Below are 17,702 nucleotides of genomic sequence, written 5' to 3'. Positions count from 1 at the left end.
TGTGGTCTGCATTTGAGTAATGAAGCACTGCTCCTGTCCAGATTTCTCAGCAAGTTAATTAGAAAAGTGGCCGTGCATTTCATCATGGAACCTTTTAGACCACCGCTGGGGAAATTTAATAATGCCATTTGTACAGTGAAGTTTGAGACACCGGGCTGACCCCAGAGCCACGGTCGGTCACTACGGACCTTTTCATTTCATCACCAAAGTGTTATTTGTGTGTATTTGTAAAGGGGGGGGGGTTTGGACGAATATATTGTTTATTGAATGATATCTATCAATGTGCGGTTGTGATGAACGTGTGGATGTATAACATGTCATGATCACACGAAGCCTTAACATGCAGATCTGAAAGCCACTGGATAATACTGAAAGCTGCCAAAATTATAGCTGTGTGTGTGTGTGTGTGTGTGTGTGTGTGTGTGTGTGTGTGTGTGTGTCCTTGGTGGTGATTAGTGACATTTTCATGGATTTAATGTGTTGAAACAGCACCAGCGTTCCTCAGGGTCCTGGCAGGAGCATGTTCGCTGTTAAAAGGTTTAATGCTTTCAGGGTGGCCTTGTCATGCTTAAATCAACGTGTACACACACACACGCACACACACACACACACACACACACACACACTCCTATTAAAGCTGCTGTATTATAAGGAGATCTCAGACTTAGAGAGACCTAGAGATTTATATCGTAATATAGTATATTAATATCATATCATCGGATGTCAAATTAATTGGGTGTTACATTAGATTTAAAAAAAAATAGATCAGTTTGTTTCTATTTTTTTTTATATATATATATTCAGTTTTATTTTGTAAATGTTGAACAAATCCAAAATGTTGTTTTGCTATATCAGCGCAGATGTACGTGTATCCGATCGGAAATCTAATCACACAACTCAACACTCCTATAATACCACTACTAATCTGCGATGGAATGTAACCATGACAACAATCATTAAATAGCAGTTTTAACAACGATCCTATAACGCAAGCCTATTAGTATATGTAGGGATTTGACAAGTAAGGAATAAAACACCCGTGGGCACGCCGTTAGAGGAAAATGATCCACGACGCAGCGGTGTGACGTGGCCCGACGTGACCCGGCGTTGCCATCGTCACCCTGAGGTTGAATATTCTCCTGATTATTAACAGCACATCACAAAAGTGGTTTATTCTACTTATACCGTAGCCGTTTGTCATAGCGCTGGGATACTGATCAGAAGGTCGGGGGGTTCGAGCCCCAGCACTGCGACTGTAGAGCCCTTGAGCAAGGTCCTTAACCCTATCGTGGCTGACCCTGCGCTCTGACCCTAACAAGCTGGGACATGTGAAAACAAAGACTGTGCTGTACTGTAAAGTATGTGAGACCAAATAAAGGCTTTCTCCGGAGAAATGATTTATAATGGCGATATCTGGCGTCACGGTTTTGGGTCTGGTTCCTCCGAAGGTTTCTTCCTCATGTCATCTCAGGGAGTTTTTCCTTGCCACCATCGCCTCCGGCTTACGCGAGAAGTGACTTTGGCCGAAGTGTCCCGATAGCAGGAACTAACAGACTTTACGGCAGAGCGTGCTTTATAATAATCAGCACTCTTTCTTGGCAGTTATCCCTCATACGATCAGCAGGCATGTTGATGTTCTCTTGGCCACTTCAGAAATACCGTCTCAGTACCAGCATTCCGTTCAGAAGCAGGCTAGGTTTAGGAGGGGTTGTTGCTTTTTTTTTTTTCTTTTCTTTTCAGTATTGTATTGTGATTATATCAGCACATACCTAGTCAGTCCTGTGTGATTATCTGGAAAAATAAACCGGCCCACGTGTAGCGCGTGTGATTGTTCAGGTTCAGTGTAAAGACACTAACTCATACAGACAGTCTGTCATAACATCTTCGAGATCTACATCGATTAAAGCCTGACATCTGTCGTGTTCTTGAATAAGCAGCTCTCTGGTGAGAGGACGTTGTTGTCTGGTTGTTGTGGGGAGATGAATAGAGACGGAGGTGCAGCGAAACCACTCGTGCCGAGTATCGCCGTCATGACCTTGTTAATACTACATGGGGGATGACAGCAACACAATGAAACTCGACCAGACGTGTAAGCTGCGTTAAGCCCCAGAGTATGAGGATACAACACCGTGCCCAAGTTTAACCCTTTCAGGTACTGCATAGTGTTCACACTTTTGCACATTCAATCTAAGGCTGTTTTTAGGGAAATATAAGATGTACTTATCTGATCGCCTCCAAATCACCCGAGATCTTTACTCTAATTAACATAAATCATTTCGGTCACTCTCTGGAATACGTCTTCTCTCTTTATAAACTTCCTACACAAAATCCCTAAGTAAGTAAGTAAATAAATAAATAAATAAAAACCTTTGTGCCAGACTGCAATGAACACCTTAGCTTTTTTTTTTTTTTAATTAAAGTTTAAAAAAAAAAAATTTAAGATAGATTTTTATCTTCTGAATAACTTTTCTTGCTACATTTAATTAATAAATTATATTTTCTAGCATTTGAATATCTATTAAACCTTATTATTTACCTGAACGTTAACAGTTTTTGTTTTGATTCATTGTTTGGATGGACAATCCAGTCACTTTTATTTTATTTAAGGGATATTTCGAAAATTTTAACTAATAATAATTTTTTTTTTTTTTTTTTAAACCTGGAACAAAAACAAAAACTATTTGTTGTTGTTGTTGTTGTTGTTGTTTTTGTTTGTTCTGGAAGGGATACTGTTTCATTTTTACCCCAATTCGGTCGTGTGTCAGTTCCTAGACGGCTGCAGCGTCGTCGCGAATCACAGTCTCTCGAAGTTAGGGCAAAGGCTTTTCCGTTGCTCCACTTTTCTGAGCATTACACTAACTAAACACACCAGAAATTGTATCTGGAGATTATCCCAAATCTTCATCTGGACAGTGTAGCATTTCTCCATCGCTGACTGTTCGTGCCTGGACGAGGAAGCTTCGTTTCTGTCATTCTGACCACCATCGTATGAGTGAAGACTGAGGTTCCAGTAAATTTGTGTAAATATAAAACTTCATTATGTTAAAATATAAGTAAGGTTCTGTGTAGAATGTTAACGTTTCAGATAAAAAAAAAAAAAAAGTTCAAAGTAGCTAGAATTTTTATTTAATTTTTTTTTACTACAATTTGGAGTTTAGCATTTGTCCTGAAGCCACTGGATGGTGATCTAGACCTTTATAAACTGATTTATTTATTTATTTATTTATTTATTTTGAGGTACATATACATATCTGCGATCAGTAAACTGTTAACAGCCCAGAAGGGACGACCCACTGGCGCATGGCTCATGCGTTTGTTCTGTCCTGGAGAGTTGATCCATTCTAGGATCCATATCTTCAGCATGTTTTCAGTTTCCCCGTGACATCAATCAATCCTCTGATGTCTCACTGGCTCTGGAAAGCCTTTTCTTTGCAGCGTCGGCTCCCCACTCCACGTCGTTTGCCACGTCAAACGCACTACAGCCGATCAATCCCAGTGGCCTCGGGTCCAACAAATCGGCCTGGGCGGAGCTGTCGGCTGATTGACAAGCACCGTTTGCAACAATGAAGCAGTGACTTGAAGTGTTGTTTTCTTAGGGAACCGTGTAAAGACCTGCGAGCTCTATTGTCTAAGGGCGTGCATCATTTCTTCTGTGGCATTTTTTTTTTCAATAGACCTACCAGTCAGTGAAGGTTTCACTAAGCTTGAGGCTAGATTTCCAGGGAAGTCATTTATTTCAGAAAGGAAACATTATCATGTAAAACCACACCAGGAAGTGAACATGGTGATATTTTTAGAAGAACACGACACCAGTAGACTGTGAAGCAACTCCGGGCGGCAGGTTTTAACTCGTTCTTTGGAAGCAGGTATGGAATTTGACTGTCTTCATGCGCCACTAAACTTCAGACGCCTCTCATACATTCGGCCAGAGATGCCTGGATTCTTCTTTTCATGTTTGTTTTTTGTGTTGTTTTTTTAAATAAAGGCCGACTGAGCTGAAGAATTCGTTTCCCTAAAGTGACCTACAAGTGCAGCTCGGAGCTCTTAAAGGAGCTGGGTGCAAGACCGAGTTTGATCAGCTGATCAGAAAAAGTCCAGAAGTTGATCTTTAACTAACGAAAATTCGACACGAGTTAATCTGTACTCAGATTTCTTTCTAAGTACATAATGTGCACCTCCACAGTCACGATAACCCCATGAAGGGGGATGTTGTAAAATACTTAACGCTGATCTGTACAAAGCATCAACACTAGAGGCTCCTTATATATGACTCAAAATCCATCAAGACCTTCTGACCAATCAGATTCAAGAGTGTAAAACTGTATAATGGCAGCATATTTAGGCCTGGATGAATAAAAAAAACATCTTTGGTCAGACGTCATGACGCGTTTGTATCCAGTATGGCCACCGTCAGCTTGTTTAGTAGCCAAGTCTCTAATTAAAGCTATTCCTCAAAGCAGGTACATAATGGGTGATGGGGGGGGGGGATGGAGGCTGTCTGGGTTGTAAAATCAAACCGCAGCCGTTGTCGGCTCTTTAGACCGCACAGTATTTACAACTAGATGCAGCATTTCTGAAGTCATGAAAGATTTGTGGCCGCTCTTTAAAAGGCTTCTCTGTCCTCCTCCCTCAGATCTGTTAGCTCCAGGCTTTGCGCTGTCTCCGTCTCAGACATTCTTTACACTTTCCAGCCAGCCAGGAGTTTCAGTCCACGTGAATTTTAAACCGGCCTCGTCCCGATTCCTCCACCTGGAACGCGTTTTACATTTATCGCAGCCGAAATGTTTCAGCGCGCAGAATCGAGATGAAAGACGACATCGAACATCATTCATCTTCTTTGATTTGAACGTTCAAAAAATGCTCCTGACGTAATTTACTAAAGCTTTGTTAAAGCGCACCTATTATGGTTTTGAAACGTGCCTAATTTTGTTCTAAAGGTCTCATACGATAGATTTACGTGCATCCGAGATCAAAAAACACTTTAACGTGCTCGTAATTTAAACTGCAGCGTTACCTTTCCTCCCCAGTGTCACAAACGACTCGTTAAATGACCCGTTCTAAAGGAGTCGTTCTAAACCCCTCCTTTCAGAGAGCATACTCTGCTCTGATTGGTCCGACGTCCCAGTCTGTCGTGATTGGTCTACCGCTGTCAGCGAGCAGCCGATGAAGACCAGAGGCGGGGCTTTTTGTTACAAACCTACGTAGGTTAGTCCAGGAAGTAGAATCTGGAATCACTAACGACTCGATTCAGCTGTTCAGAATCGATTCCTTCTTTTGGGAGTCGATAACTCCGTTTGTCGTGCGCTTTGATTTTTGAAACTTTGCAGACGTTTTACATTCACAAACAGCTACGTATAGAACACACTACATGAAAGGAAATATCTGAAAAACCATAATAGGTGCTCTTTAAAGAATTGATCTCAATCAGAAGTCCTAGCACGAAAAAATAAGTGATACATTTTTCGAGAATTCATCCCCACTGGTTACGTTTGCACATTTGGAAAAAGATATAAACTGAATCATTTAATAACTGAATTAAACAGTTATTGTGTGGGAGCCCAGGAGACTAGTGTTTCTTTCAGCTTTAATCCCGTCCATCTTGGTGACGTCCATAAAGATTGTGTTATTAGTGTACGCGCGTGTCCTCACGTGCCAGTGCAGGAAGTATTAAGATGACAGTCTGCCCTGTAAAAGTGTACTATCACTCCATCACACACTGCTTACTCGCCATCGCTCTCACACGCCGCACATCGAGCCGAACCCGAGTCACTTCATATCAGTACTGACGCCGTCTCCTCACTGTATCTCTTCAACCGGACGTGCTCTACTTCTAACAGCGTCCCCGTGCAGCCGTTCCGCTCTACATGTCGACACTTCATGCACACTAGAGACAAGTACAGGCCTGACTCGCTATCCAGGCTCAATTCAGGACACGTCCATAACCACTGCATTGCACAAGTGCACAGTTTCACACACAGCGAGGGCTCGGAGTTCTCTCGTGAATAAAATCACGAGGCGTCTTTTTGATCTCTCCTCGCTAATGTACTTTCTCGTGAGCTGTTGGTTATGAGAGCTTCAGCTCTCATACAGCACACAGTCACTGCACTGGCCCAGGATATGAAAATTCAGAAGAATCGATATTTCCTTATCTGAATTGAAATGATGCCAGCACGGTTGCACAATGCACTGGTTCTCACTTGTTATTGTGATGATATTGGCTGTGGGACTCTGGTGTATTGCGCAAGGCTGCATTAAGCAAATGGTGGAGTTCAGTCTTCAGCTAAAGAACGGTACCTATCTGACATTAACTAAAGGGTGTTACCTACAGGCCCGCCTGAAAGTACTCGAACAGCAAGGCCAATTCAAAAAGACGTCTGGGTTTGAGATCTAAAGCTTTTATTTCCTGGTATTTACATCTAGGTGTGTTAAACAACATCCTTTTTGTATCAGACCACCCAATTTTAGGTGAGCAAAAGTATCGGAACAGAGAAGTCTTGACGTAAATGAAAGTAAATACTTAATATCTGGTGGCATATCTCTTTCTCGCATTTACTGCATCAAGTCTGCGACTCACCAAATTGTTGGTTTCTAATTCGGATGCGTTTCTCTAGACAACGTTTTCCTGTCAGCTTCTGAATTCATTCTGATGCTACCCTCATGAGTTATGTCATCGATATAGATTAGTGAGAATGTTCCAGAAGCAGCCATGACACTACCTCCACCATGTTTCACAGATAGTGAGCAGATCATTTCTTTCTCCACACTCTGGCCTTTCCGTCACTTCGGTAGATGTTAATCTTGGTTCCAGATGTTTTGTGACTCGTCTCTGTATTTCGTTGCAAATTCCAATCTAACTTTCTGATTCTTACTGCAGATGAGTGGTTTGCATCTTGTGGTACGGCCTCTATATTTCCGCGCTCAAAGTCTTGTGATACCTTCACCCTGCCCTGTGAAGCTTGTTGGTGATGTCACTGACTGTTGTTTTTGGGGGTTTCTTCACAGCTCTCACAATGTTTCCGTCATCAGCTGTTGTCGTTTTCCTTGACCGACCCGTTCCATGTCTGCTGCTCAGTACACCGGTGGATTCTTTCGTTTTCAGAACATTCCAAATTGTTGTATTGGTTATGCCCAACGCTCGTCCAATGACCTGGATAGATTTTCCCTCTTTTATCAGCTTGAAAACGTCTCGCTTTTCTCCAGAGACAGCTCTCCGGTCTTCATGTTGGTTTATCCTTTTTAACAACAAACGCAGTCTTCACAGGCGAAACCCAGGGCTCAACCCAAGAGAAGATGTTTGATTGTTTGTTCAAACAACGAACAGCACTGATCTAACAGTATACACCTGGGCAGCGAGAAACATCTTCCGGTATTTTGGTCACTTGATAAAATGGGTGGGTTCAAACAAAATGTGCCGTGTTGGAAGTTGTTTAACACATCTAGGTGTAAATATGAGGAAATGACAGATGAAATTCTGATCTGTCGTCTCATTCACCTTTACTGCCTTCCTCATGTACGGCACAGTGATGTCTGCTGTAAAAAAGTCTTTGTTGGATGCTAGACGTTAAATTAAATGCAAAGTGACCGTAAACCCATGAATTGGACTTGAGCCTACAACCCACCGGTCTGGATGTTCGCCGTGTCGACACAGTAACAGCTTAGATACCTTGGAAGTTCAACCTGTCTCTCCACCACCAATCTGTTCTGAAAATGACCCGTTTCACTGATGAATCATTTCATTTATTTATTTATTTAGTAAGATTACATATTATCAGTGGTGGATATCTGAATGGTCCAATTTCTTTGGATTTCCCAGCCCAAACCGCGTTTCAGACCATTTGAGCCAACATTAGTGCGGTCAGTGGACAAACAGAATGCTTTAGGATCATTATGTCAAGTTAAACAGGACGCTTTTCCTGAATGAAGTCATTCGGATTCAATCAGAGACTCGTTCATTCAGACCTGTGGCTGCTTTAACATCAACATGGATGGCCCAAACCCAGATGGAAAGCGTTCATTGCTTTTCTCTTACTAACTTACGTTGTTAGTAAAAGCTGCTCGGTTGATGAAGATGAAGCCTAATTGGCCGGCTCCGGCAGTAAGCACTTGTTTTAAATGGAGGAGATGCCACCCGGCTCTGTGAAATATTTTTTTAGGGCTGGAACAGATTCAAGTCATGTTCTGCAGAATCAGCTACTTAGACTCAAGAAATTGCTCAGACCGGGTCATTATATTATTTATGAACACATTTGCAGGGGTGGAACAAGGATTGAGAAATTATATTTAGAGGAAAGTATAGGAAATGGGTCAAAAACGTACTCGGGTGAAAGGTTTGGTTTTTTTTTTTTAAGTGTGTGTGTGTGTGTGTGTGTGTGTGTGTGTGTAACAACTACACTGTTTTCTCTTTCATTTTGCTGCTTATATACATGACTCACATTATGTAGTTTGATGATGCATTAATTAGACGTAAAAGATCTTGTAAATAACCAGTATGTACCATTTTTGACTTCCTGTCTCGCATGTTCATGTTAGCAACTGGAATCGATGCTAGCATTAGCAAAGAAAACAGCCTAAATGTGTTAGCAGATATCTCCTGTGGTGAAGATGGTCAGTGGCTGGGGGTTGGGCACGAGTGATGTGTTGGGTGGTTTCCAACACCCGTTGCAAGGCTTTTTTCTTCTGTTTTTTTCCTGGACTCCATGGAGCTGCCATACTGTACCACACTGTGACGCAGATGCTCAGGATGCTTTCAATGGTGCAGCGATAGCAGCTTGTTAAGATCTGCGGAGACAGATGAACTTCCTTCAGACTCTTCAGGAAGTAAAGACGCTGTTGCGCTTTCCTAACTCCGAGTTGAAGTATTACGGTGCTAGGAGATGTGAACACCCAGGAACGTGAAGCTGGAGATACGCTCTAATTCAGTCTCACTGATGTAGATGGGAGAGTGTCTGCTGCTTTTAGATTTCTGGAAGTCCACCATGTGCTCTGCGGTCGTCTCGTTGTTGAGGGCGAGGTCGGTGGTGGAACGGCATGTTAGAAAATGAGTGAATGTGCTTTTTATTTTAAATTTGACCTTTTATGAGTTCTTGTTCACTCATGGTGTACTGAAACATTTGACTGAAGTAGGGCCAGGGATGCTCATCCTCAACTTCAGCACTGCAGTCCGGTGGTTTATTTATCTTCAGATACACACAGGGCTAACTGCACTATGTATCATGAGAAGGTCAGAGAGCAAATGATGAATTGGCACGATTCTTGATCATTTGGGGGGTTTTTCAGATTGATGAACTTGATTGGATACGAAAGTGTAATGATTGGATGCTAAAAGTGAAATGCTTGGACGCTAAAAGTGAAATGATTGGACGCTCGGCTGAAATGATTGGACGCTAAAAGTGTAATGATTGGGCGCTAAAAGTGAAATGATTGGACGCTAAAAGTGTAATGATTGAATGCTAAAAGTGAAATGATTGGACGCTAAAAGTGTAATGATTGGACGCTAAAAGTGAAATGATTGGACGCTAAAAGTGTAATGATTGGACGCTAAAAGTGTAATGATTGGACGCTAAAAGTGTAATGATTGGACGCTAAAAGTGTAATGATTGGGCGCTTGGCTGAAATGATTGGACGCTAAAAGTGTAATGATTGGACGCTAAAAGTGTAATGATTGGGCGCTTGGCTGAAATGATTGGACGCTAAAAGTGAAATGATTGAATGCTAAAAGTGTAATGATTGGGCGCTTGGCTGAAATGATTGGACGCTAAAAGAGTAATGATTGGACGCTAAAAGTGAAATGATTGGATGCTAAAAGTGAAATGATTGGACGCTAAAAGTGTAATGATTGGACGCTAAAAGTGTAATGATTGGACGCTAAAAGTGAAATGATTGGATGCTAAAAGTGAAATGATTGAATGCTTGGCTGAAATGATTGGACGCTAAAAGTGTAACGATTGGATGCTTGGCTGAAATGATTGGACGCTAAAACTGAAATGATTGGATGTATTGGAGTCATTGGCTGGATGAGAGAAGAGAGATTTGAGATTTGTGATAAGTTCTTTGAGGGTAGAAATAAAAATGTCAGGAATAAAAAATGTTCAAGTGTGTGTGCATGTGTGCGCGCGCGTCTTTCTACTGAGAGAAACACTTGCGTGCATTGTGGGTATTTTTGCTTTTATAGCCTTGCAGAGGCAACAGACTATATTTATAGAGCAGAGGAGAAGCGCGGGATCAAAATGAAGTCAATACACAGCCTTAATGAGGATCTCAGGAACGATGAGGTGGTGTGGGAGAGACCGTGAGAGAGGGGTAGAAAGGGGGTGGAGGGATCTAACTCGGTGGTTAATACGGCTCTGTGGGGATACCTGGGACGTCCTCGTCAGAGGTTCTAGTTAGGTGTAGTTTCCCCACTGTGACTGAAAGAGAAACTCCGACTGCAGCCGAGCGTTAGCGAGCACCACTCGCGCACCATCACATACGGCTTGATACTCTGACGCATTCGTGGTGGTGTTTGTTTGTTTTTTTTCCAGGTTCTGGGTTTGTGTAGGTGTTTAGCTTATTACATAAGTAAGGGGAAAAAAAAAAAACCACTTAGGGTTGTGCTGTTTACAGGAAAATAAAATAATCCACAACAGGGTGGTGATGCAGGCTGACGCAAAGCGGAGTTCCTGTTCCTCCACGTTTATTATTTCCCAATAACAGCACTTCCCTGAGCGATCTATTCTTCTTGCGCCACGACGGTTTGTCCGAGAAGACCGTTTTTAATTTAATAACGAACAACACGTCGTAATTGAACTCCATTTATATTTACATTTAACGTTTTGGAACGCTTCTTCCGTACACGTCGAATAAACTTCTCCTTACAAAAAGCTTCAACAAATCGAGGACGATACGTTCGGTCATGTCATGCGTCGTTAGTTAACCAAGACTTTTATTATTAGATTTAGATTACGTGGCGTGAACGAGTTAACGAGCTGCCGGTACAGCAAATTAACCAACATCCTTCTAACCAATCAGATTCAAGAATTCAACAGCGCTGTGGTACAACCGACAAAATAAAAATTCGCATTTGGACAATTTTCTTGGGGTTTTTTTTTTTTTTTCCATATTGAATCTCTTCTCCGTTTAAATTTCACATCACTTGCCCCGCCCACTTTCCTTCACCGCTGTGTCTCCTGTTACTATACATCACAAACGCTAAAATTAAAATGAAATGAATCACTTTCACAGTGTTCCTGACCACGAACAGTGTTCGAAATCTACCTTCTTGCTACCAGAGAAGTATTTTATTTCGTTTAACCATTTCGAACTCAAAACAGAGTCTTAAATGATAGACGATGGAGGTTTGTTATGTGAGGATGAGGATAACGGTGATGATGATGATGATGATAACGTTCATGCAGACCACACAGTCAGAAGCAGAAAGTAAAGTATAGGATGAAAACGCCATCCTCTCCATGGCAGTAATTTCAATGAATAACTGCATAAAAAAAAATAAAATAAAAAGGGACAAGAGGTAAGACAGTGGGTGGGCTTAGATAGCTCCCAGCCATAAAGTCTCTCTCATCATGAATGTGTGGGAGATGTGTTTGCTCTCGAGCTCAAACATTTTAACGCTGTGCCGATGAGGGCATCTCTGCTGTCTGGGAAAGCACTCCGGGTGGGTTTTTGATGTATAGTTGCAAGTAATCGAGGCCTTCTGAGTGCAAGCAGCAGCATGTACAAGTGCACGTGGCCTTGCGGTTTTGTTTTTCTCGTTATGTGGGTGCCGCTGCAGCTTTTGATTTCAGAGGTCTTTGCTGCCTACACAGCTGTGCTAGCTCAAATCCACCCACATACTGCTGCCCAGGTTCTCGATTACCTAATAATTACTTTTACTTGTGTAGCACCTTATCCGCACACGAGGACGCTTTACAGTAATTTATCGGATAAAGTACGATCTGATCAGAATATTAAGTGTTCTGTAAAGATGTGGCACGGTCCTTTTTCGATAACATTCGACTTATGATTGCCGGATATAAATCTTTACGTCAATCCAAATCTGTGATTGTGCCCTGCGAGGGGTTGGCGCGCCAGCCAGGGTGTCCCCCGCCTTGTGCCCAGAGTCCCCTGGGATAGACTCCACGCTCCACCCGAGACCCCGTGTAGGACAAGTGATACGGAATATGGATGAATGGACGGACATGTCCATCCAAAGAGCTGTCCATCAAAGAGATGTCCATCAATCCAAATCTTTGGATCCTAAGGCGCTTAGTTTGAAATGGACCTCTGGGGACGAGTATACAGACACTGGAGGAAGTGAAGAGGGTGGTGCCTTTGATGCAAAAGATTGAGGTCATTAACCTTCCAAATGCCGATTTTAGGTGCATGATCTGCTGTTCGTAGGCACTGGGTATGGGCTTGTCCCAATCTACATCCCGAATGACATTGTAGGGAAAGTGAAGCGTCCACATATTCTTGTCAGGACTGGATATGTGCTATAAAACATTGTCACACCTCCAATCAGTTCTTCATCAATTCCTCATCTCCCTTTACCTTTTCATTTCAGACTTCCCATTGGAGCCAGCTAATCATATAACCAATGGCAACAGTCCAGGCCCTGCCTTTGACCCAAGATCCCAGCAAGAGCATCAGTGCCATTTATCCAGCATCCTCTCTGGCATCTGCTGACTGCGTTATGGGTAGTGTGGGCAGTCTGATCGAGAAGCACGACGTGTCGCCCACCAAAGTCAACAAAGCCGTTCCTCAGGTCCCACAGCAGCAGAGCAAGAAGGGCTTCAGCCAGAGAGAGCTGCTGAACTACCTGAACATCACGAAGAAGGAGCCGAAAGCAGGCAAACACATCGTCTTCGGCAGCTCATCCAACAAGAGGGAGCATTCCAGAGAGGAGGAGAACCTCTACACCAAGGTTTATCATAAAGACGGCAAAGAGGTGGACTTGGGCAAGAACTCTCTCCCGATAGGCGGCAAGTTTGACAAGGTATGAAAGGGATGAATGGAAAAGGGATGAAAAATAAGTAGCATGCTGTTGTTATATTTACATTCGCAAGATGTGCAAAGCGACAAAGGCCAAAGTCACGATTTAACCTGTTGCATCTAACATCTAAGGCACAATTGAGATACTTCTGAAGATTTTGGTTAGTCTGATTCGACAATTCCTTGTTAACTCAACTATCCGTTAATGGCTTTTATGTTTGCTCTTGTCTTCTTAAACGGTAGAGAGTGTTCATACGATGCTAGCGCTGCCATTTAATGGTAACGTAATGCTTTTATGACTTTAGAAATGAATGGAATGTAATAAAGGCATACAGCTTTACGATTACGCGCCAAACTTGTCTTTCCGGTCACGTACATTCCCGATTTCATGCCCCTGCTTAGTCAGTAAAGAATCCTTCTTTAAGTGAAGAGATGACAGAACGGCAGGCGGAGACCGATACTTTGCGTATACTACCTCGAGAGAGGTTGTAAATGAAATGTCCAATCTGCCTGCATTAAAGCAAGGAAATCGTTCTGAAGGGATTTCCATTTATAGCTGAGCGGCAACACCATCCTGTAGTAAATCATGTAAACTCTCCAGGTCTGGGCAGCCTATCTGGCGTGCGTTTGAATACATTTCGCTGTGAAATCGAACACTGGAGCAGATTTATCCTGTGAAATACTCAATAAAAAGATTTTTTTTTAAAAACGTGACGAAGTAGAGATGTACGTTTATTCACGTCATCTGGTATGGTTTCAGGACGTGATCTCTTGATGTAATCGCTGTTAAGAATGGCATGTTCTCAAATACAGAAGACACTAATGGAGATTTTTTTCCTCCCAAGCCTCGTTTGAGGTCGTCTGCCTTTAAGCCGGTGACGCCAAAGAGCTTTAGCTCCATGCAGAACCTTTACCCATCCAAATCCGAGGAATTGATGAATGGCAAGCACTCGCTCTACTCCAAGATGACGTCCAAATCTCTATCCACGTCTTCCTCGTCCTCGTCTCCTTCACGAGTGGGTACCAGCGCCAACAAGGGTGTCCTGGCGGTACCCCATGAAGAGGAGACGGCCTCAGACTCCGGCCACAACTCTATGAGCAGCCTGCCACCGTACCGCCCTCCGTTCCGCCCCCAGCTCGGGCAGATCAGTGCCTCGACGGGTCATATCGAGCACATCGGCTCCCTCGAGCGGACCTCCGCAGGCACGGTAGGCATCAGTGCTCTTAGTATGGCCCCCGAGTCCTATGAGCTCTCACAATCTTTGGAGGACGTGGTGAAGGACCTGGAGGAGCGACTACAGGAGAAAGAGCACGAACTGTGGCAGATGAGGAGGAACCTGGATGAAAGCGAGGATGCCATTGCACAGGTTAGCACTAAGTACAGGGGGGTGATTATTGCACACGCAGCCCAAGCCAAAACACTAGTGAAATTTCTTCAACAGAAATGACATCTTAATACCGAACTATTCAGGGTTTTACAAGCCTGTAACATTTTAACCATTAAGAGAAATACTGCGATAAATGATTTAATCATCCGGAGCTGATAGCATTGAGCATTTCTACCATTTGAGGTTTAAGGAAACTATGGGAGGGATTAATAATAATAATATAATAAGCAGTCAGGAACTGCTTGCAGGCGGTGGCGGTTGAGAAAACTCAGCCGGATGGTGGACTTATAGCTGATTCTTTGAATGAATCAGTGTTTGATCGAGTCCGAGCACTGACCGTTATCATCATCATCATCTTTAACATTATTTATAAAGAGTTTGATTTTTGAGACTTTGCTGTAGGAATATTTCATTTTTGTCCGTTTATTCTTCTTTCATTCAGAAACCAAAAGGTGCTCTTTTCACAATCTTTGGTCGAAACATTATACTGGCGTTCCTGATCAATATAGATAACCGATATTAAATATATCCTAGTCTAAACGTTCCCAAAGTCAAACATGCATTGACAGATTTTGTCACATGAACTAAATGAACTCGAAAACATCCGTTTCCTGTGCCAAAGTGAGCAACCTAATGAATCCCAAGAGCATGTGAGATTAAGATTAAGGGGAAGGGGGCGGGGCTTTTAGGCAGTGTCGGTTAATACTTAAGAGTTCAAAACACCTGCTCAGATCATTCCTGGTTAATATGTGGATTGGCTCATCTCCTGTTTAACTGGGGAGAGAACGACTGCTGTTGTGGTGTATTTTTTTTTTTTTTAAATGGTAACTCATACTGGTGTACACAGGAGCTCTGCAACTGAACACCAATCCATGTAAAACACAAAGTTCAGCGTTTCTGTTAATATAAAACAAAGAGAGTAAACACCACTGGGTTTCGTGCTATTTTGTCCATCCCCTGTGTGTGTGTGTGTGTGTGTGTGTGTGTGTGTGTGTGTGTGTGTGTGTAGGTGTTTGAAGGGAAGCAGCGGCTTTGGGAGAAGGAGGTGTCCGAGCTGAAGCAGCTCTACACCACTAAGCTGCGCCAGGTATCCCAGCATTCTCAGCGCTCCCAGCGTGCCCTGCAGCTGCAGCTCTACAAGGCTCAGCACGAGCGCAGCCGAGTACAAGACGAACTGAACACGTTGCGTCGCAAATACCAGAGCCTGCAGAAACAGGGTGGAGCTGGGCGGAGCCACGAGCTCCAACCACAGCTTGAGGAGTCCCAATGGGAGGTACGTGCTCCCAAATACAAACTATTAGTTCTATGTTTTTTATACTTGCAAGAATTTCGGCCAAGCAGGGGCGTTTTCGTTCATTCTCACTCCCAGTTAATCTTCACGGCTTTCTTAAAGTCCGGTTGTCTGGGACATTGTCTGGCTGGATGGATGACGCAAAACATTTACACGATGAACGTGTGTGTATAGGTGTGTCAGAAGGCAGGTGAGATCTCCCTGCTGAAACAGCAGCTCAAAGACTCCCAGGCCGAAGTGACTCAGAAGCTCAGCGAGATCTTCCTGCTGAAGACGCAGCTGCGCGAGACGCGCCAGGAGCTGTGCACCAAAGATGGTCAGCTGGACATGCTGCAACTGGCACTGCAGGCCGCACGCCGCAAGTGTGCCCTGGTAAGAGTGCTTGAGGATGATGCCGACTCTCAGTGCACTGACCATGACCGTACACTGTACACGTATTGCTGTCGTTCCTCTCTGAAAACTTCTCGCGTTTTTCTTGCAGGGGAAGTCGGTGCAGAACCTGTCCTCCCACCAGGCGACTCCGGGCGAGGACGGCGGGACGAACAGCTCCACAGAGGAGCGTCTCCGTGCCGAGCTGCTGCTGGAGCGACGTCAGAGCGAAGCTCAAGCCTCGGCCTTCGACACCGAACGCAGCACGTGGCAGCTGGAGAAGGAGAAGGTCCTTCGCTATCAGAGAGAGCTGCAGGCCAGCTACCTGGAGATGTTTCACAAAAACGAGAGCCTGGAGAGAGAACTGCAGAAGCTCAGAGGAGGCAGAGCTGGAGCTGTGGTGGGCGGGGCTCCAGCAGAGCCCTCAGGTCTTCCCTGGATTGAAAGGATCGAGTCTTCTGAAATCTGAATGTGTATACATGCAGTATGTGTGTCTATATTATATGTGTATATGTGAATATCAGAATAAATGTACAAAACCAAAAGACACTAAATGAGTGACACGATAAAGCAATGCTTTTCTTGATTTTTCTTAAAATGTTATATATGTATGAACGTAAATGAATTCATTTTAGGATTTGTGAAACAAAATACGAAGGATGTTTCCACAATGTCGCGTGTTCCAGATGTTTTGGGGATTTTGTTTTAACGTCCTCACATAAGACTTAAAGCTTGTATTCCATTTACGCAGTGTTTTATCAGATACGTGTTTTTACCGTATTTTCCAGACTATAAAGAACTACGCGAGCGGGGTTCGTTTTTGCCAGAGCAGGTTTGATGATGTACATGTTGTGATTTGAAAGTGATTCGACTTGACAGATCAGCTGGAATAAAATAAGTGTAGTGTAACTTCCCCCAAATTATCTCCAATATCCCGGATTATTACGTCAGCTGACACACAATAAAAACACCATCATGACTAAGCATCACTCTCTCTATTACTATCTTTAGCCATTCTCTCATTCACTCTTCTAAAGATTTCAGAACCTTCCACAAAGATTCAACAACCTTCTTCAAAACATTCTGGAACCTTCCACAAAGATCCAACAACCTTCTTCAAAACATTCTGGAACCTTCCACAAAGATCCAACAACCTTCTTCCAAACATTCTGGAACCTTCCACAAAGATCCAACAACCTTCTTCCAAACATTCTGGAACCTTCCACAAAGATCCAACAACCTTCTTCCAAACATTCTGGAACCTTCTTCAAAACATTCTGGAACCTTCTTCAAAACATTCTGGAACCTTCCACAAAGATCCAACAACCTTCTTCCAAACATTCTGGAACCTTCTTCAAAACATTCTGGAACCTTCTTCAAAACATTCTGGAACCTTTCACAAAGATTCAACAACCTTCTTCCAAACATTCTGGAACCTTCTTCAAAACATTCTGGAACCTTCCACAAAGATTCAACAACCTTCTTCAAAACATTCTGGAACCTTCCACAAAGATTCAACAACCTTCTTCCAAACATTCTGGAACCTTCCACAAAGATTCAACAACCTTCTTCCAAACATTCTGGAACCTTCTTCAAAACATTCTGGAACCTTCTTCAAAACATTCTGGAACCTTCCACAAAGATTCAACAACCTTCTTCAAAACATTCTGGAACCTTCCACAAAGATT

General features: G+C 43.1%; 1 protein-coding gene across 3 annotated transcripts in view; it reads left to right on the top strand.

Moving 5' to 3' along the window:
• n4bp3 (NEDD4 binding protein 3) overlaps positions 1-17,017 on the top strand; it is a 36,171-nt gene extending 19,154 nt beyond the window's left edge. For all 3 annotated transcript variants that reach the window (XM_053641556.1, XM_053641557.1, XM_053641555.1), the window contains exons 2-6: positions 12,539-12,970; positions 13,812-14,333; positions 15,364-15,627; positions 15,820-16,017; positions 16,127-17,017. In XM_053641556.1, coding sequence (XP_053497531.1) covers positions 12,572-12,970; positions 13,812-14,333; positions 15,364-15,627; positions 15,820-16,017; positions 16,127-16,483 — 1,740 coding nt within the window. In that variant the 5' untranslated portion in view covers positions 12,539-12,571 and the 3' untranslated portion in view covers positions 16,484-17,017. The remainder of the gene's footprint in view (positions 1-12,538; positions 12,971-13,811; positions 14,334-15,363; positions 15,628-15,819; positions 16,018-16,126) is intronic.
• Positions 17,018-17,702: the final 685 nt, after the last annotated feature.

This window comes from Ictalurus furcatus, chromosome 14 (genome assembly GCF_023375685.1).
Source record: "Ictalurus furcatus strain D&B chromosome 14, Billie_1.0, whole genome shotgun sequence".
Classification (NCBI taxonomy): Eukaryota; Metazoa; Chordata; class Actinopteri; order Siluriformes; family Ictaluridae; genus Ictalurus; species Ictalurus furcatus.
This window is presented reverse-complemented; position numbering and strand designations above follow the sequence as displayed.